This window comes from Nerophis lumbriciformis, linkage group LG12, assembly GCF_033978685.3.
Source record: "Nerophis lumbriciformis linkage group LG12, RoL_Nlum_v2.1, whole genome shotgun sequence".
In the NCBI taxonomy this organism is placed as follows: Eukaryota; Metazoa; Chordata; class Actinopteri; order Syngnathiformes; family Syngnathidae; genus Nerophis; species Nerophis lumbriciformis.
In genome coordinates, this window is record NC_084559.2 from 34,689,435 (window position 1) to 34,711,511 (window position 22,077).

The following is a 22,077-nucleotide window of genomic DNA, read 5'->3' on the forward strand; positions in this document are numbered from 1 at the left end:
GCATGATAATGTCCAGAAAAATTTGCTTTATATTACTATAGAGTCCTTTTAACGAATGAGTTTGATGGTTTATCACAAACCTTAAATGAAATTCCATGGCCACCGTCCTGCTCTCTATATCAACCAGGGTGAGCCCCACCCCTTTCGTGAGCGCACTGCGAAAGCGGACGAGGCGGGGTGTCGGTGCGGTGGGCGCGGTAGTGACCCTGGACGTGCGTCGGGCCCTTCTCGCGGATCGCCTCAGCTACGGCTCCCGGTGGGGCCCTCTCGGGGGAAGGGGCCTCGGTCCCGGACCCCGGCGAGGCGTCCCTTCTCCGCTCCGTAAAAGTGTCCATCTCTTTTCTTTTTTTTTCTTCTGTTGTGGCATATGCAGCAGGTGCCTGCTCGTTTTTCGTATGTGGGTAACAACATTTAACTATGTATATATATTTCCGAATTGGTTTAACTGCCACCCGCAAAAAAAATAAAAAAATAAAAAATAAATCTAATTAATCCGCCCGACCCGACCCGCGAGCGGATAAAATCTTATTGTTTTTAATTTCATCCGCCCGATCCGCGGATAATCCGCGGACTCCGCGGTTGTGTCCGCAAACCGCGCATCTCTAGTACATATACTCCCACATACATACACAAATACAGTACATACCTACATACTCAAAGTTTGTACATCCACACGCACATTCACTGTACAAACATACATATACACATACATGCACATATACATTCACTGTAAAAACATACATATACACATACTGTACATATACATTCACTGTACAAACATACATATATACATTACATACTGTACATATACATTCACTGTACAAACATACATATACACATACTGTACATATACATTCACTGTACAAACATACATATATACATACATACTGTACATATACATTCACTGTACAAACATACATATATATATACATACTGTACACATACATTCACTGTACAAACATACATATACACATATTGTACATATACAAGTACATATACATACATACACTCATGCATATAATCATGTTTCATCAAACATAAATTAACGTTGTTACCCTAGGGTAAACTGGGTAACATGGCACACTGACAAAGCTTAACCTATTGTTACTATAACAATCTACAAGGTTAATATAGCTGGCTTCTCTTTCTTCCCCTCCATTTTTCTGCTTTCTTTTGTATATTTAGTTATCATTACACATATGTATTGCTGCATTTGAACAACTGTATTGTTGATGATAGAGGTAAATTATTGGTATTATTCATTATCAATAGTGCTATTTCTATTGGTATGTGTATTGCTCCATTTGCAGTGTAATAATGCTCATTGTCATGTCTGTATTATTATTATTTATTTTACTAACTGCTTCTTTGCTATCACTTTTACCATCATATTTGTACATATCCTATTTGCCAATGTTGCTCTATTGTTGTTGTTGTTGTTATTGTTGTGTTTGCTGTTGTTGTTTTTGTCTCTCTGTCTTATCCCCTTCTTGTCCCCACAATTTCCCCCTCTGTCTTCCTTTTTTTCTATCACCTCCTGCTCTGGCCCGGCTGCACCAAATTATAATATAAATACATTTAATAAAGTCAAATACAAATAAGGCAACATGAGAAGTATCCCACACTTCTCTTTTGTAAAGTAAATTTGTACAGCCGAAAAGGGCATCTACATCAATAATATGATTTGCCTAAGAAGCTGGACAGGATTAAAAAAAAAAAAACCCACTGCATAACACGTACACTGCATGATAATGATTAGGACACCACGCCCACAGTGACACCCACAGCCCTCACAGCCTGGGTCTGCTCAGTGCTCACATGACCCATTACCTGCACAGCACATTTCAGGGAGACAACAGGTACACCAAGTCTCTGTGAGTTATTGTATTACTTGTATTACTTTGTAGTCAATATGTTGTTTTTTCAATATTTGTTGTTCAGTATTTAATATATTTGAACAATAATTTAGCTTCTTCCAGTTCTCCTTTTATTTGATGTAGATTTTGCAGTTGGCACTCCATGTGGTAATTTTGACTGCAATTTGTATTTAGTTTTAGTCACAGTGTGTTGGCTAAAATGTATTTTAGGTTAGTCATATAGTCATCGAAATTGCTTTGGTTTGAGGCAATTCAATTTGACAACATTATAGTCAAATAAAATTACAACAAAAGTAAAAACAAATGTCAATAATAAATAAGTTCATCATTTTACACTAACCTTCAATTTATTATTTAACCTAAAATAAAAAAATAAAAAATAAAATATTTTGTCTGATGTTGAATAATATGTATAAATGATATGACAACTTATGTGAATGTGAGTATGAATTGCTGTCTGTCTATCTGTGTTGGTACTGTGATGAGGTGGCGACTTGTCCCCACCTTCCGCCCGAATGCAGCTGAGATAGGCTCCAGCACCCCCCGCGACCCCAAAAGGGACAAGCGGTAGAAAATGGATGGATGGATGGATGTAAAACGTCATAAATCAACTCGGTATAGCACTCTAGTCATCTACAGCAGTGCTTCTCAAATGGGGGTACTTGAAGGTATGCCAAGGGGTACGTGAGATTTTTTTTTAAATATTCTAAAAATAGCAACAATTCAAAAATCCTTTGTAAATATAAATAAAAACCTATCTTTTTTTCCAAATAGTTCAAGAAAGACCACTGCAAATGAGCAATATTTTGCAGTGTTATACAATTTAATAAATCATAAACTGTTGACATAGTGCTGTATTTTACTTCTTTATCTCTTTTTTTCCAACCAAAAATGCTTTGCTCTGATTAGGGGGTACTTGAATTAAAACAATTTTCACAGGGGGTACATCACTGAAAAAAGGTTGAGAACCACTGATCTACAGTATTATGCAACACTGCTCTTTCTATTAGAATATCAAAATAATGATAATTACTGTGCAAACAGTCACACGTTTCAATTGGCAGGACGACACACCTGCAGATGCTTATTCAAGTTAGTTGTGTGCTAGCGGTGACAACCAATGTTCCCGCTCATTTTTCATCTGTCTGAGCAAGAACACACATTATTACAGAAGCAATTCCATTGACATTGATTATAATATAAATTATTTGTTGGCCCTGCGATGAGGTGGCGACTTGTCCAGGGTGTAACCCGCCTTCCGCCCGATTGTAGCTGAGATAGGCTCCAGTGCCCCCGCGACCCCAAAGGGAATAAGCGGTAGAAAATGGATGGATGGATGGTCCACTTACAACCAAAATAACACAAATTCTGTTTTTCATGTTGTGGGTTGTGTAGGGTGTGTGTATTAGGGTGAGGGTGCTGTTCAGGTTTTGGTTGCCAGATAGGAAATGTCAAATTATCCTACTGATAGCTTGAATGTATTATTGTTTGAGAAGAAATATTGTAAATAATAAAGGACTTTTCTCTGTGTAGTATAGCTTTTAATGTGGTTTTACCCTTAAATAAACCAGCAGCACTGTTGGGAAAAAAGCATCCAATGGCAGAATAGCACCGCCTCAAAATGCACAATAACAGGTGCAGTGCAGGATGTATCTCCTTTATGTTTGCTAATATGATCCTACATTACGGTATTTTTGGAATTGTGATTATACAAAGAGGGAAATTGTCTCATAAATACAATGATTACTGCATTCATGGCAAACGCTGGTGGTAGTACATCCATCCCTTCCATCCATTTTCTACCGCTTATTCCCTTTGGGGTCACGGGGGGCGCTGGAGCCTATCTCAGCTACAATCGGGCGGAAGGCGGGGTACACCCTGGACAAGTCGCCACCTCATCGTAGTACAGTCAGGCCAAATTTTGGTCTTTATTATTTTTTATTTATTATTACTATTATTAGACTATGGATGTGTATAGGCATTTTTAGGGGGGCCAGACACTCCCTAAAATATCCTTAAACGAATGAACCATTTTCATTTTTACAATTATCGTTTTGTTGCATGACATTGAAAAAACACAACATGCAAAATATTACTGTAATTGATTCATCTAAATGAACGCCACCATTTGACACCCCTATGTGTGGCTTCATTTCGTTAGACACGCCTCGTATTTTCCCTCGGGCCGCTGCCGTTGTGGCAAGTTGGAGCATACTTTGTGTGTGTGCGTGCGTGTGCATGTTTGTGTGTGTCCGTGTTTGGCAGATAAGCCGTTTAAAGTACTGATACAGTAGTGGTTTTACTTGTACTGTTGTTTTTCTGCAGACACACCTGAATCTCCCGACTGTTCAACTGTCTCTTGAAAAATAGAATTGTCCCATATCGAGAACCTAAAGTACGCCATTCCTATGCTCCTCCAGGCGGTTGACTCAGTAGCACATAAGGCACTGCAAATAAAAAATGAAATATTTACTTAAATGGTACTTACACAAGCGCTCTCGCGTAAGAAAACATAGTAAGCATGGGGATCTTGTACTGGTGCTTTGCAAAATTTGTGCCTGAATGAAAATGAAAACCAAAAACACTAAAATCGACTCTGTGTACTAAATACTAAAATATAAAACAAAACACTAAATACAACGGCTTATCAAGTTCCAACAAACAACATTGCCCTTCAATAGAAATTGAGCATCTAAAAGTGCAGTGTTTTTGTCTATTTTTTGTTTCCATCACTTTCCAATGAAATCATCCATGTTGATGGACTCATGTTGATCATTCGGTTTGAATCCGAAATATTCCCCTTCACTCCCCCAATTTCTATTACAGTACCTTGTGGTACTTTTCAATCAATCAATCAATGTTTATTTATATAGCCCTAAACCACAAGTGTCTCAAAGGGCTGCACAAGCCACAACGACATCCTCGGTACAGAGCCCACATAAGGGCAAGGAAAAACTCACCCCAGTGGGATGTCGATGTGAATGACTATGAGAAACCTTGGAGAGGACCGCATATGTGGGTAAACCCCCCCCTCTAGGGGAGACCAAATGCAATGAATATTGAGTGGGTCTGACATAATATTGTGAGAGTCCAGTCCATAGTGGATCCAACATAATAGTAAGAGTCCACTTTTCCAGTTTCACAAGGAACTAGCAAGGCTATGTGGTTACATTCTTTGTATGATGCTGATCTTATCCAATTTGCTTTATTTACTTTGTATGTTAATACTAAATCTCTAGTTGCTTTGGTTTTAAGTACAGCTGCTTTAAAATTGTCAGGTTAAAACCTATTTAAAAATGTGAGAACAATTAAGATGATATGAAAATTTGTATTGTGATCATTTTTTGTTGTATCGCCCGGCAATATGTAATAATGTGTGACAAAATATGACAAAAACGAAAGCAAGCAACAAATAAAATACCATGATTGTCCAATCAAATACACTGTCCTTGATTTTCCCTTAAATTTGTATCTGTCTCTTGTATCGGAAGTAGCTAAAAAGCAGCAATGTTCAATAAAATTCCTATAAAATGTATTTATTAATAGAACAAGCAGGGGAATAAAATTAATTGCTGAATAAAAAATATGAGCGATTGTTATTATCATCCATAATGACCAAGGCTCACACTTTCCATACAGCCTCATCCTGCCCGTTGCCATGGTCAACTGGAAGATCATGTGCTTCTTTATGGTGGTGGTCATCACATCGGGTCTTTCAGTGCTGCAGTTCTGGGATGACTTCCAGAAGGGGTTCACCTACCGCAAGAAGGACAACGTAGGGACATCAGGACAAAACCACACTACAGCCAAAATGCCTACTGAAGGCCACGTAGATGCTAACCCTGAACTGTCCGATGGTAAAAACAAAGAGGTGCTTCCTTTGTGTCCCATGACCTCCCCTCTTATAGGTGAGTGTAAAAAACACCTTGTGTGTAAGTTTTGGTGTTGATTTGTGTATTCTTTCATTTTTGGTCTGGCCCAACTGCTACGAACTGGAAACTTCCTATTGCATTTAAGCTTTGTCTCTTTATTCCTCGTGTTTTATATTACCTTTAACTAGGAATTTAATTATACACAAATGTCCTATCACAGTTATTGTGACCAAAATGATCAAGGTTATCATAATTGTTGAATATGTTCAAAAAGTATTTATACAAACACTAAAATCTTTTTACCAAGTTTTATTTTTTTAAATAACTATAATGAGTAAACTGTAAGAAAGCCAACTATTTTGCATGTTTTGTGTTTCTTATGTCTCACTGCTAGTGTTCTGACGGACGTTGTGGCGCCCTACTCTGTTCAGGGGTACTTGAACGTACCATAAAAACTCTTCTGTCTCGTATTCCTCCGAGTTGAGATCAATCCCTTTGTCAGGCTTGGACGAAGGAAGGGGCTCAGATGCAGAGATGGGATTCTAGTAAAGCTTTTATTTTGAAAACTATTTAACCTCCAGAGCAGAGTATATCAAATACTATGGTTTACAAAAAACAGACAGCGAAAAAAGATTCCAAAAAGGGAATAACCGAAAATCACTCCTAAAAGAGGAAAATACAAAAATAAAGACAAACTATAATAAGTGCCGTATCTGCTATGAAAACTTAACAAAAAACGCTCCAACAGGAGGAAGAAAATAATGACTATACAGATTTCTACTCTCTACTCTACTCTTATTCTAATAAATGTAGACGAAAAGTCACTCAAAAACTTTGAGGAAGGAAGATCATTAGGAAAAAATCATAACTCACCACTGCGGTTCCAACTATCGTGGGATCACACTCCTCAGCCTTCCTGGTAAGGTCTATTCATTTGTACTGGAGAGGAGGCTACGCCGGATAGTCGAACCTCGGATTCAGGAGGAACAGTGTGGTTTTCGTCCTGGTCGTGGAACTGTGGACCAGCTCTATACTCTCGACAGGGTCCTTGAGGGTGCATGGGAGTTTGCCCAACCAGTCTACATGTGCTTTGTGGACTCGGAGAAGGCATTCGACCGTGTACCCCGGGAAGTCCTGTGGGGAGTGCTCAGAGAGTATGGGGTAACGGACTGTCTTATTGTGGCAGTTCGCTCCCTGTATAATCAGTGTCAGAGCTTGGTCCGCATTGCCGGCAGTAAGTCGGACCTGTTTCCAGTGAGGGTTGGACTCCGCCAAGGCTGCCCTTTGTCATCGATTCTGTTCATAACCTTTATGGACAGAATTTCTAGGCGCAGTCAGGGCGTTGAGGGTATCTGGTTTAGTGGCTGCAGGATTAGGTCTCTGCTATTTGCAGATGATGTGGTCCTGATGGATTCCTCTGGCCAAGATCTTCAGCTCTCACTGGATCGGTTCGCAGCCGAGTGTGAAGCGACTGGGATGGGAATCAGCACCTCCAAGTCCGAGTCCATGGTTCTCTCCCGGAAAAGGGTGGAGTGCCATCTCCGGGTTGGGGAGGAGATCTTGCCCCAAGTGGAGGAGTTTAAGTACCTCGGAGTCTTGTTCACGAGTGGGGGAAGAGTGGATCGTGGGATCGACAGGCGGATCGGTGCGGTGTCTTTAGTAATGCGGACGCAGTATCGATCCGTTGTGGTGAAGAAGGAGCTGAGCCGGAAGGCAAAGCTCTCGATTTACCGGTCGATCTACGTTTCCATCCTCACCTATGGTCATGAGCTTTGGGTCATGACCGAAAGGACAAGATCACGGGTACAAGCGGCCAAAATGAGTTTCCTCCGCCGGGTGGCGGGGCTCTCCCTTAGAGATAGGGTGAGAAGCTCTGTCATCCAGGGGGAGCTCAAAGTAAAGCCGCTGCTCCTCCACATCGAGAGGAGCCAGATGAGGTGGTTCGGGCATCTGGTCAGGATGCCACCCGAACGCCTCCCTAGGAAGGTGTTTCGGGGAAGACCCAGGACACGCTGGGAAGACTATCTCTCCCGGCTGGCCTGGGAACGCCTCGGGATCCCCCGGGAGGAGCTGGACGAAGTGGCTGGGGAGAGGGAAGTCTAGGCTTCCTTGCTTAAGCTGCTGCCCCCGCGACCCGACCTCGGATAAACTGAAGAAGATGGATGGATGGACCACTGCGGTTGAAAAAAAGGCTAGATAACAAAAGTCGCTCTGAGGGAGGAGAAAAAGTTAACTGAAAATTACAGCGTGGGAATTTCTGGATCCAAGGAAACAGACGCGAGACGAGGCAAGGCATGGACATGAACATGAACATGGATGCTAGACAGGCATGAAAGCTCGAGACAATCTGGCACAGAACAAGGGGAGGCATGGGCTTATATGGAACATGAGGGTAATGGGATACAGGTGGAAACAATCAAGGGTCAAGGATGACGCCAGACTGGTGACACAAGAAAAAGGACCTGTGATCTGAAACAAGAGGAGTTGCTTTTCAAAATAAAACATGCAAATCACAAGACAGAAAAAACCAAGACAAGACTTCCCTCACTGTGGTGTGACACCCTTTGTCTCAAGAGAGTACCGCTTGTAGGTTCATCGTTTACAATTAAATAGCTTAGCCGCTCAGACAGCAATGTGTTTAGATTTGGGTAAAATGGAGACAGACGTTAATGTCTCGTTTTAATGCATTTAAGCTAGCAAGCTAGTGCTAGTCAGTCCGTGAGTTTATGAAAGTGTAGTTAATAATCATGGTTATGATCATTTTAATTTAAAACTGTAATGTTAACCGTCTGGAGTTTTACCACTCTTTTAATGAATACCATTTATCGTTACATCCCTTATTTAAACTACTTAGTTTTTTTATTATCAATTTATTATCTTAAGTTAAGTTTATTTATATAGAGCCAATTCACAACAGAAGTTATCTCAAGACATAGAGCTTTAAATACTATACTGTATATCTTTACATACATATTATGCAAGTGCATGTTGATCACACATTCTAGCTGTGTCCCACAAATTTGACAGATACATGCGAATGGAAGCACAAAGTCAACGCAAGGTAGCGCCCTCGCCAGCGAGCAATAAACTGCGTTTCTTACAAGAAGAGGATGAAGAACAGCTAAACATGCTACACTTTACACCGTAGGAGGGTACAAAAAAAACATACCTAACTGCTAAGCTAAAGCTAAAGCTCTGCAATGTAAAACGGGTCGGGGGATCGATAGAAATATTGTCAGTAACAATACCAACCATAGTATAAGTATACAGTTGATACAGTAAGTAGGCCTAATTATATTCCTATTTATACTGTTACAAAAGCGTTTTGTCTTTTTTTGTTGTTGTTTACAAACTCAGGAAATAGGAGCCAATGTAGTTTTTGCGTTTGTTTAGTTATTTTGCGCAGTACAGGTAAATAAAAAGAAAACATTTAATAATTAAAATATTAATTTATATTGATACATTGCCATGCTGTGTTTTTGTAGGATTAGAGTTGTATTAAAAAAACAATAATTGAAAAAATTAAAGTATGAACATTGATATATGACAAATATTGTAACTATTTGGTATTGGATTGATACCTAAATTTGTAAAAACCCCACAAACTAATGTAAAGTATCCAAACAACATAATAATTAGTGCTTGTTACATGTGAAAAGAAGTGAAGATATACTGAACAAAAATAAAAATGCAACACTTGTTTTTGTGCTTATTTTTCATGAGTTCAAAGATCCAAACACTTTTACCCTGTGCACAAAAGACTTATTCCTCTCAAATCCTATTTACAAATCTGTCTAAATCTGTGTCAGTGAGCACTTCTTATTTGCTAAAATAATCCATCCCACCTCACAGGTGTGGCATATCTAGATGCTGATTAAACAGCATGATTATTGCACAGGTGTGCCTTAGGCAGCCCACAATAAAAGGCCACAGTTTTGCTTTATTGGGGTCTGAGGGGGTTGGCACTGTCTCACGCTGTTCAACACGTCTCCTTTGCATAGAGTTGATCAGCTTGTTGATTGTGGCCTGTGGAATGTTGGTCCACTCCTCTTCAGTGGCTTTGCCAAGTTGCTGGATATTGGCAGGAACTGGAACACGCTGTTGTATACGCTGATCCACAGCATCCCAAACATGCTCAATGGGTTAAAAGTCCGATGAGTATGCCGGCAATGCAAGAACTGGGATGTTTTCAGCTTCTAGGAATTGTGCACAGATCCTTGCAACATGGGGCTGTGCATTGTCATGCTGCAACATGAGGTGATGGTCTCAGGCGAATGGTAAAACAATGGGCCTCAGGATCTCGTCACGGTATCTCTGTGCATTAAAAATGCCATCAATAAAATGCATTTGCGTTCGTTGTCCATGACATACGCCTGGCCATACCATAAACCCCCCCCCCCCCCACCATGGGCCACTCGATTCACCACGTTGACATCAGCAAACCGCTCTCCCAAACCACGCCACAATCTGCCCTGAACAGTGAAAACCGGGATTCATCCGTGAAGAGAACACCTCTCTAACATCGAATGTGAGCATTTGCCCACTAAAGTCGGTTACGACGACAAACTGCAGTCAGGTCGAGACCCTGGTTAGGACGACAAGCATGCAGATGAGCTTCCCTGAGATGGTTTCTAACAGTTTGTGCAGAAATTATTTGGTTATGCAAACCTATTGTTGCAGCAGCTGTACAGGTGGCTGGTCTCAGATGATCATGGAGGTGCACCTGCTGGATGTGGAGGTCCTGGGCTGATGTAATTACACGCGGTCTACAGTTGTGAGGCCGGTTGGATGTTCTGCCAAATTCTCTTGAACGCCTTTGGGGACGGCTTATGGTAGAGCAATGAACATTCACTTCACGGGCAACAGCTCTAGTAGACATTCCTGCAGTCAGCATGCCAACTGCTCCCTCTAAACTTGCGACGTCTGTGGCATTGTGCTGTGTGATAAAATTGCACATTTCAGAGTGGAATTTTATTGTGGACAGCCCAAGGCACACCTGTGCAATAATCATGCTGTCTAATCAGCATCTTGATATGTCACACCTGTGAGGTGGGATGGATTGTCTTGGCAAAGAAGAAATGCTCACGAACACAGATTTAGACAGATGTGTGAACAATATTTGAGAGAAATAGGTCTTTTGTGTATACAGTATAGTAAAAGTTTGAGATCTTTGAGTTCAACTCATGAAAAATGGGAGCAAAAAAAAATCTTGCATTTATATTTTTTTTCCAGTGTAGAAACATGTTACATCAGAAACTGACCAGCTATTAACAGTAAATTCACAAGTAGACTACTAATAGTTTTGAGAAAATAATATAACTTGAAATGACATGATAATTCACCGCATACGTCAGCAGCCAAATTAGGAGCCTTTGTTATCTGTTTTAAAATGTTCTGTTATCATTCATATGCCACTAATATAATCCATGTATTCCATTGATTCCAGGTCACATCCACACAGAATCTCTGATGATTGATTGATTATTATTATTATATATATTGATTAAAAATTATTTGTGCATTTGATTGTCGATTAACCACACCCTAAAACACTGGAGGCAAAATGAAGCGTGCACCACTTGGCTACAACCAGCAGAGGCACTGTTGATTCAACTAGTTTGCCTTCTAAAGAAGGACAACATGTTGAGCTATAGTACATCTATGCCCAACAGCTCGTAGAACAGTGTTTCTATACTTCAGTAGACGACATGTACAGCTTAGAAACAGGAGTTCAGAACATTGAGAGACAGAGAGGGAGAAATGCTATGTAGAAAAGCAACAACAAATCAATGGATCATTAATTTTTCCTATCGTCAATTAAATGCACTTCCTTGTTTGCTTCTGTTTATTCAAGTGTTTACTTCTGTTTGTCTATTTACCTCCGCCAGGAAGTTATGTATTTGCCGGTGTCAGTCAGTTAGTTAGCAACATCACTCAAAAAGCTATAATGTCTGTGGATTTTGATGGTTTTGTTTAGAAAATGTCAGGAATAAGGAAAAAATGGATTATATTTGGGCGGTGGTGTGTTTGTGCGGGTTTGGGTTGGGGTGGTGGGGTCTTCTGGTGGGGGTGGGGGGGGGTGGGGGGGGGGTTGGTGTCTCTTGTTTGCGTGTTGGCGTTTGGGCTGACTGGCGGGCTGGCGCGGGCTGGTCTCCGTGATCCTGTTGGCGTGTGGTTGCTGGTCGCAGTTGTTTTGATCGCTTTGATTTCATTGGGTGGTTCTGGCTGTCTGGGGGTATTGCAGCTGCTGTTTCTGCTGCCGTTTGTTTATGGTGTGGGCGCCCGTGGCTGCTGGGTCTGGTGCAGGGGGGTGACTGATGTTGTGACTGGTGGCAGCACGTGCGGGTGGTGGTTGTCGGAGATGACGAACTGTGTATATATATGTATATGTGTGTGTATGTGTATGTATGTATGTATATATATGTGTATGTGTACATATGTGTATGTATGTGTATGTATATGTATATATGTGTATGTGTGTTTGTGTACATGTATTTGTGTATGTGTATGTATATGTATATATGCATGTATGTATATTTCTGGGGGTACGCTCTGGGCCTGCCTGTCAGGCGGGGGTCGGCGCTTCAGGCTACTGCATCCGGACTGCGTGTCTGGAGCTCCTGGGTCCCACCGTCCATCCCTTCCGGGTGCCCGTGTTGGTTGGGGCCTGCTGGGTCTAGTCCCTGCGTCTATTGTGGTAGCTTGGTGCTGCAAGGTATTCCGAGGTGCTGCGAGTCGGCCAGTTGCTGGGGTAGTGACCTTGTGTGTCAGCATGTCTGTGATCTTCTTTTAATTCTTTTTTTAAAATTAATCAATTATTTTATTTTTTAATATATTTTATTAATGTTATTTTTTTAATTTTTCCCCTCCCTCAGGGGGGGAACTCGGCGAGGCGGTTGCTGGTTGTTCCATCTCCATCGTTGGGGTCCCTGCGGGTGGGGTGGGTGGTTCCCGTGCCGGGTGGTCCTGCGGCGGACAATTTGGGTGGGGTGGCCGGGGGTTGGCCTCGCCGCGCTCTCCGGGGTTGGGGGGTGGGGTCGTGGGGGCCCGGTTGCCGGTGGGGCGGGGGCGGTCTTTCCGTCCAGTTGCGAGGAGTCTCTGGACCCCCCGGGTGGGCGTCCCGCCTTTATGCTCGTGTGGGGTGTGGTCTCTCGCTGGCTTGGGGTCTGCCTGTCCCCTGATTTTCTCGTGCCTTGTCCTCTGCTGGGTGCGTCTGTCCGCGGCCTGCTGCTGACCCTTGTGGGCGGCGCAGTGGGCCGGGCTCTGGGGTTCCTGTCGCTGGCCGACTTGGCTGCGTGGGGGAGGTGGTCCCTGGTTCCCTGGGCACCACACCTACTGTTTGTGGGTTGGGCTCTCGGGGAGGCTGGGGCCATGCTCTGGCTCCCACGCACACTGGGAGTCGAATATATTGTACATACAAATTCACATATACTCACATACATACATACATACATAGGTACCTACGCTCCCACATACATACACAAATACAGTACATATTTACATACTCAAAGTTCGTACATCCACACGCACATTCATTATACAAACATACACATACACATACTGTACATATACACTCACTATACAAACACATATACACATTCTATACATATACATTCACTGTACAAACATACATATACACATACTGTACATATACATTCACTGTACAAAGACATATACACATACTGTACTTATACATTCACTGTACAAACACATATACACATTCTGTACAGATACAAGTACATATGCATACGTACACTCATGCACATAATCATGTTTCATCAAACATATATTAACGGTGTTGGCCTAGGGTAAACTGGGTATAAAACATGGCACACTGACAAAGCTTTACCTATTGTTACTATAACAATCTACAAGGTTAATGTAGGTTGCTTCTCTTTCTCCCCCTCCATTTTTCTGCATTCTTTCGTATTTCAAGTTATCATTACACATATGTATTGTTGCATTTGAACAACTGTATTGTTGATAATAAAGGTAAATAATTGGTATTGTTCATTATCAATAGCGCTATTTCTATTGGTATTTGTATTGCTCCATTTGTAGTGTAATAATGCTCATTGTCATTTCTGTATTATTTTTTATTTTCGCTAACTGCTTATTTGCTCGTACTTTTACCATCATATTTGTACATGTCGTATTTGCTGATGTTGCTCTATTGTTGTTGTGTTTGCTGTTGTTGTTTTTGTCTCTCTGTCTAATCCCCCTCTTGTCCCCACAATTTCCCCCTCTGTCTTCTTTTTTTTCTCTTTCTATCCCCTCCTGCTCCGGCCCGGCTGCACCAAATGATACTATAAATACATTTAATAAAGTCAAATACAAATAAGGCAACAAGAGAAGTATCCTACACGTCTCTTTTGTAAAGTAAATCTGAACAGCCGATATGGGCATCTTCATCAACTATATGATTTGCCTGAGAAGCTCGACAGGACAAAAAAAAAAAAAAAAAAAAAAAAAAAAAAATATATATATATATATATATATATATATATATATATATACGGTATATATATTTGGGGGTGATAGGGATAATTTCTACTATGTTATCTTACTGAATTTTTCTGTATGCTAGATTCCCGTCTCCACCCAGAGAGACAAATAGAGTGGATGACTGACCAAAGGGTTCACTCTGTTTATTATAATCATGTTGTTCAATTGCTCACAGGCGGGGCGATCAACGTGAGCTTCCCGTCAGAACTCACCCTCACCCAAGTGGAGCAGAAATACCCACATGTGGAACTCGGTGGACGTTACCACCCGCATGACTGCCAGGCGAGGCACCGCACGGCCATCATCATCCCACACAGGGACCGCGAGCACCACCTAAAGTTCTTGCTTTACTACCTGCATCCTTTCCTGCAGCGGCAGCAGCTTGAGTACAGCATCTATGTCATTCACCAGGTCTGACGCGTACATATACTGTAGGGTTATACAGTATACCGGTACTAATAAGGTACCGCGGTACTAATCAATTGGAAATGGTACGATTCCAAAAAAAACGGTACCATTTATGCTACTGTGCGGCGGTGACTACAGAGCCGAGACGATTGATGTTGAGGGCATACAAACAATAACATCGTGAAGACGAAAAATGGCAAAGAACCTAAATTTCTACTGGGTAATAAAGAGGGTGCGTGAAGTGCAATATGAAGGTATTTCTTCAAAACTAACAATAAAGGTGACGTTTTAAACAGGGAGGCGCCGCGCTGCAAGTGTGGCTTTAAAACATGCCTCGCCAAATGTGGCGATTAGTATTACCACCTTTGTGTCAAATGTAGGTAAACGTTTAAATAATAAGCATTCAGATCTGCACAAGGAGTTATAAAGAATGACATGTAATAATGTAGTTGTTACACCTGTCTTGCTGTTCGTCTCCCATGCAGAACATAGTCGAGGAGCGCAGGGCAGATGTTTCCTTCCAGGGCCTATGTTTTCGTCGGGGGTAACACCCTTCACTTTACCCTGCAATGGGTCTGCGAAGCTACGCTTTCGGGTCAGACTGACGAGGCCGCCGAGTCGTGACAATCGCTTTATTATGAGTTCTACAAGACACAACCTGACACGTTCATCACTCTACTGCGCAGTGCACGCGCTCCTTCTCTCTCTCTTTGCTCGCCCACTCACTCACCGACGTCACCCAGTCAACACGTTGACATTCTCGCAAACACACATACTGTACGCTACTCCCTTAAGTTAACCAGCTCCCCTGCTGTGCACATGTAGATACGTAGATGCGCACACAGCTGGTTGGCTAAATATTAGCTGATACTGCCTAACTAGCGTCAACTAATGTGAAGTAAAATGCCAAAATTTTGTAACAAATTTGTACAATTTGTGCTTTATCTTTAACAATGTGTGTTTTACCTGCTACATAGCTTATCTGTGTACTTTTATCCATAGTTTTGTTTTTAGTGTTTACTAATAATTTAATTTTTCTTAAAGCACCGATCAGGATTGGCAACCAAAAATTATGAAGTATTTAAAATAATGTCAATAAAGCTTTTTATTCTATTCTAACCTAATCCTTGATTATGGCAGACTATATGTAATATGGAAAATTGTGAATTGTTCTTTGAGTGCAACAAGAAAAGCCAATTGGGTTTAATGCCTTTTAATCTGTATTTTAACCATCTATAATTGTTATATGAGTGCAATAGGAAACGTATGTTTAATGTATTGTAAGATTTTCTGTTAAAATAAAGCCAATATAGACACTCGTCGTAGTTCCCGTAATACCGGTAACAAATTATTGAAATCGGGACAACCCTAATATACTGTTGTTTTTTTATATGTATCTTTATCTTGTCTTTGTACATATGCATAAAAAAAAACAAAAGCAATATGAAGTCAGAATATCGCTAGGTGCGGAATGTTATTATTACTGTATTGTTGGTCCTAGCGTTACAGGTTAGAGTTTTGTTCCTAGACTGTAATGTAAGAATTTGACCTAAATCATAACTCAATTAAATCACTCACAATGTACACAGAATTCATGAAGGACATAAAAGACACAAAACACAATCATTAAATGAACCAGTAGTGAAAATAAAGCCAAAGCACAACCAAACATAACCCTAAAGGGTACCTATGATGATTTTAATTAACATTCCAAAACATTTCCTTGTTGTTAAGATAATATATATTGGATATGTTTTGGTTAAAATTTTACATACATTTTACTCCACAGTCACGTTTATAACCGTTTTTTTTTTGAGTCTGTCTGCAAAATGATCGTTTCTGTAGGCGTTCCTAGATTGGAAATATAACCACGACCAACTTTCTTAAAAAATATCATAATATACCTTTTAAAAATGTACACTGTTTAAATATATACCTGGAAGTCATCACTGCTATGTTTTTTTGGAATACGGTCGAGATTAAACTTCAAGAAAATTGTACAGATTCACCCGGTCACAACATCAGTTACACCTGCACATTCTCCGATTGATTTAGACTGCATAATTGAAGTTGCTAGAAATTATGTGCCTCCATACTTTTGGACTTCTGTTCCTTGCGAGGGTCGAAGGAAGTGTGGTGTTGGATCCATTTCATCACTTTCAGCAATTTTTTTTATGCTATCTGGTTTGAATATTTCTGACTAAACCTTGAAAATACACTCACATCTGCGCTAGTAAAGGTAAAAAACTGTCGATATATTTAATGTTTGCCTTCTATCTGAGATGTTGGCTGCCTGTAGGTGACATGGTTGCAACCCAGCAATACACTATGGAGGCCGTTACCTGACAAGTAAGCTGAAAAATATAGATTTAAAAAAATGCATTCTTGAAAACTCCTGTGCTCAACCTTATCCCTCAGTTGGAACCTCACTATAATGTTGCACACATTCAAACGTGATTCTGTAAAACGTTGGTTCTGTTGTATGGATCGCGCTGGGGAAGCGCTTCTATATTGCCCATAAAGGTGATGCAAACTGTAGTTGTCTGCTGCATGTTCCTCAACAAAGCAAAATGCCATTTGTTGGAGCATAATGACACGGATGGGGAGAAAAATGTCTGTCTCCATGGCATATTATTTAAATAAGGCAGTGCGCACCGTTTCTGCAATTTTTATCAATTGTACACGCAGTCTTACTAGATCACCCGCAACACATCCAATAATAGTACCTGCACTATTTGTATTTTACACACTCCATTTAGCACTTGTTATTTGAGATCTTAGTAGATCAGGCCTGTGTATTATTATTGTTGTAGTTTTCAGTGATGTACCACTGTAGAATTAAATGCAAAATATCATAGTTGTTTTCTCCAACGTACTGTTTCTAACGCAGGCTGGAAACTACACATTTAACAAGGCCAGGCTGATGAACGCCGGCGTCCGGGAGGCCATGCAAGAGGAGAAATGGGAGTGTCTCTTTTTCCACGACGTGGACCTCATTCCAGAGGATGACCGCAACAACTATGTGTGCGAATCAAACCCCAAACACGCCGCCATCGCCATCAACAAGTTTGGCTACAGGTGCGTTGTTGCGTAACCCAAGTACATTGTTGACTGGGTAATACCTGTTAAACTGTGTTGCCCCTCAAGGCTTCCATACCGGAGGTACTTTGGAGGAGTGACTGCTTTCACGCCTCTCCAATACAGCAAAATTAACGGTTTTCCCAACAACTACTGGGGCTGGGGTTGCGAGGACGATGACATTGGGCTCAGGTGAGACCTTTGACAAAGACAACTTAGACTCTGACAAACTCTGTCAAACCACACTCATAAGATTTCCATTTTTGCCTTGACACTTCTGACTCTTGTCTTCTCAGGGTCTCTTTGGCGGGAATGCGTGTCATTCGTCCGTCCATGGAGGTGGGACGCTACAAAATGATTAGACACAGTCGGGACAAAGGCAACACTGCCAACCAGCTGAGGTAGACTGTTTGGTTTCTTTGATAGCGATTAAGGATGTCCTGATATAACTTTTTTACTTCCAATACGATACTAATATTGGACCCTTGAGTATTGGCTAACACTGATATAAATCCGAAACAAGGCTTGATTAAGTGAAATTAATAACAAAGTCAGATATAAAAAACACTAACCTTATGACAGTCCTATGCTGTCGTTAACATGAAGTGGTGTGGTAATAATTCAGTTTAGCTCATGACCCAGTAAATTGAATGATGCGGACACATTTGTTACTGGATAATTACTAATACGCTTCTGCTTTTGTACAGTATTTTGTATGTGGAAGTAATATGCAACTATAATTATTTGATACTTGTTGAGATCAACACATGTGGTGTTTAAAACTGCAATATTATTCAATTAAGAATGTTTAGCTTGTGTGTTATTTTGTGCTTAGCTGTTGTGTAGCTGCTTGCTTAATAGCCTATAGCCTACCATATTCATCTTTTGTAAATAACTTGCATAAAATACAAGAAAAGACCAGCCTTTTGTGCTAATTGGAGGACATTTTGACGCTAACTGAATGTCCAGCTTTGCACAAGTAAACACTCTGCAGGACTGCTTGTGTCAGTCCTGCTTATAGCGGAGATTTGCGATGGAAATCGATATATTGTAATAGTTGTTTTTTGCTGATATCGGACCGATATCCAATATCCAATATCAACATCGGATGATGACACCCCCTGTTTAAGTACACTATGTGGACAAAAGTATTTGAAAGTGTACTATGTTATACTTACAAGAGGTGATACGGCTCACACTGAAAGTGTGTGTGCCAAACAAAAGTTAAAAATACAAAATAAGAGTCCAAAATAGGAAAGCAACATTCCTGTCATGTTGTTAATGACAAGGTATCGGACAAAAATGTACATATGTAATGAGCTTCAGTTTGGTTCAACCCATCGGAACAAGTGTCTTTAGAATCAAAACAAAACAGTTGTAATGTTTTTATTATACTTAATATGGTGAAATGACATTTCAATTTAAACAATGCAGTGTAAGGATTAGAATAGAATAATTATTTTTGTATATATTCAATTCATATCATATGTGTATAAATCATATGTATATATATATATATATGTGTGTATATATGTGTATATATGTGTATATATATGTGAACATCATGCCTACCGTCAAGCATGGTGGTGGTAGTATTTAGCTCTGGGCCTGTTTTGCTGCCAATGCAACTGGTGCTTTACAGAGAGTAAATTGGACAATGAAAAAGGAGGATTACCTCCAAATTCTTCAGGACAACCTAAAATCATCAGCCAGGAGATTGGGTTTTGGGCGCAGTTGGGTGTTTTAACAAGACAATGCCCAAAAACACACTTCAGAAGTGGTAAAGGAATGGCTAAATCAGGCTAGAATTAAGGTTTTAGAATGGCATTCCCAAAGTCCTGACATAAACGTGTGGACAATGCTGAAGAAACAAGTCCATGTCAGAAAACCAACAAATTTAGCTGAACTGCACCAATTTTGTCAAGAGGGGTGGTCAAAAATTCAACCAAAAGCTTGCCAGAAGCTTGTGGATGGCTACCAAAACTGCCTTATTGCAGTGAAACTTGTGCCAAGGGACATGTAACCAAATATTAACATTGCTGTATGTATACTTTTGACCCAGCAGATTTGGTCACATTTTCAGTAGACCCATAATAAATTCATAAAAGAACCAAACTTCCTGAATATTTTTTGTGACCAACAAGTATGTGCTCCAATCACTCTATCACAAAAAAATAAGAGTTGTAGAAATATATTGGAAACTCAAGACAGCCATGACATTATGTTCTTTAAAGGTGTATGCCAATTTGTGACCACGACTGTATATATACATTCTGACATTGGGGTTTGTTTTTCTACCCTGTGCCTCGTAAAGATACAGATATCTGGCCAAGACACCTCTGACGTGGAAGGAGGATGGGATGAACACAACAGAGTATGAGGTTCTCTCCCGGGAGCACCTTCCCCTCTACACCAACATCACAGTCAACGTCGGCACAGAGGCCGGCCTGCATCCGCCGCCTTAGAAGACGCCACCACCGGACTCTCAAGTCACAGAGGCCAGCTCTGCTACCAAACCTGTGAAATCATAAAAGAAGCTAATTAAAGGTCCACGAAGACATGTTGTAAATATTAAAGACGTTTTGACTAGAAGAGAGTGTGTTGTTTTTGTTTCAGTTTTGTTGAATACACCAATGTATGTATTACAACAGATGCAAATGTTGACGACAGGGGACGGACAGACAACGCAAAGTTGGGAGAGTGGCTGTGCCAGCAATCTGAGGGTTACTGGTTCAATCCCCACCTTCTACCATCCTAGTCACGTCCGTTGTGTCCTTGAGCAAGACACATCACCATTGCTCCTGATGGGCCTGGTTAGCGCCGTGCATAGCAGCTTCCGCCATCAGTGTGTGAATGTGTGTGTGTGAATGGGCATACTTGCCAACCTTGAGACCTCCGATTTCGGGAGGTGGGGGGGTGGGGGTGGGGGGTTGGGAGCATGGTTAAGAGGGGAGGAGTATATTGACAGCTAGAATTCACCAAGTCAAGCATACCATACACACATATATATATATATATATATATATATATATATATATATATATATATATATATATATATATATATATATATATATATATATACTCATCCTGAAAATATGCAAACAAAACTGTGTTTGGATAATTGATACTTCAAACTTGCATAAATAAATCTTAATATAACATAACTTGGCTTCTGAGAGCTTCAAAATGAAATGAATAAAATGCTAAAGTTGTTGATAAACAAGCAATTATTTTAATAATTAGATATGGTCATTTTAAATTAATTATTATGATAATTAAAAATTAATTATTTCAAACATGTTTATTTAAATGTATAATTCTATGGCTGGATGTAATAAGGAGTCAGAAAAAATACAAATAAAAATACAATTAATTTTGATGTTTTTAGCAAAATATAGTAAAAATGTATTTAGTTTTTTTTTTAATTATTCAATTATTATTTTATTTAATTAACAAATATATTTATTTGTAGGTAAGATAAACATAATAATACAATTTATCTCTAGTCTAGTCTTGTCACCCTGTTGTCCTCCCGTTAAGAAAAAAGGCTGTCCTCACTCAGGTCTGCATGGAGCTGGAGGGGGCGTGGCCTCCAGCTCCGGCTGAAAACCGGGAGATTTTCGGGAGAATATTTGTCCCGGGAGGTTTTCGGGAGAGGCGCTGAATTTCGGGAGTCTCCCGGAAAAATCGGGTGGGTTGGCAAGTATGGTGAATGGGTGAATGTGGAAATAGTGTCAAAGCGCTTTGAGTTCCTTAAAAAGGTAGAAAAGCGCTATACAAGTACAACCCATTTACCATTTACCATGATCGCATTTGCATCTGTGCAGCTAAAACATGAAAAAACCCATCTACAATTTACCGCAACATGTTTTCTCTAGTTGTACGTGAACTTTTTCAAGGCTGAAATGTAAACATTTTTACTGACACAGGCAAGATGAGACTCTAAATCCTTATTGAGGAACACATCGCAATTATGGCTGCCCTCAGAGGGCCACAGTGAATATTTATGAATACACTGTGTTCCAAATGATTATGCAAATTGAATTTAAGAGTCAAAAACATTTTTTATTTTTTTTGTTTTTCCATTAATCTCATGGATGGTATTGTGTCTCAAGGCTCTGTCGATCATTGACCTCAAACTCAGACACCTGTGATAGTTTCCCAGGTGAGCCCGATCAAAGGAAAACTGCTTAAAAGTGATCACATTATTAAGCAGGCCACAGGTTTCAAGGGCTATGGAGAAGAAAATGTATCTCTCTGCTGCTGAAAAGCGTAAGATAGTACACTACCTTGCTCAGGGTATTTAAACATTGGATATTTCCAAAAAACGTATGC

The 22,077-nt window shown here is 40.4% G+C and overlaps 1 protein-coding gene across 1 annotated transcript; it reads left to right on the forward strand.

The window, feature by feature from the left end:
- Nucleotides 1-1,825: 1,825 nt before the first annotated feature.
- LOC133622954 (beta-1,4-galactosyltransferase 3-like) lies at nucleotides 1,826-20,321 on the forward strand. The gene is made up of 7 exons (XM_061985815.1): nucleotides 1,826-1,874; nucleotides 5,517-5,785; nucleotides 14,430-14,665; nucleotides 17,553-17,740; nucleotides 17,810-17,932; nucleotides 18,037-18,141; nucleotides 20,055-20,321. Exons 2-7 carry the CDS (start codon nucleotides 5,536-5,538, stop codon nucleotides 20,203-20,205), a joined length of 1,053 nt encoding a protein of 350 aa, XP_061841799.1. The 5' UTR covers nucleotides 1,826-1,874; nucleotides 5,517-5,535; the 3' UTR covers nucleotides 20,206-20,321.
- The last annotated feature ends 1,756 nt before the right edge of the window (nucleotides 20,322-22,077 follow it).

Excerpts from the sequence above, each read along its gene's own strand:
- LOC133622954 (XM_061985815.1), top strand. The coding sequence starts at position 5,536 with ATGGTCAACTGGAAGATCATGTGCTTCTTTATGGTGGTGGTCATCACA. Across the intron at positions 14,666-17,552 it reads GCATCTATGTCATTCACCAG|GCTGGAAACTACACATTTAA; the intron begins GTCTGACGCGTA and ends TTTCTAACGCAG. Across the intron at positions 18,142-20,054 it reads AACACTGCCAACCAGCTGAG|ATACAGATATCTGGCCAAGA; the intron begins GTAGACTGTTTG and ends TGCCTCGTAAAG.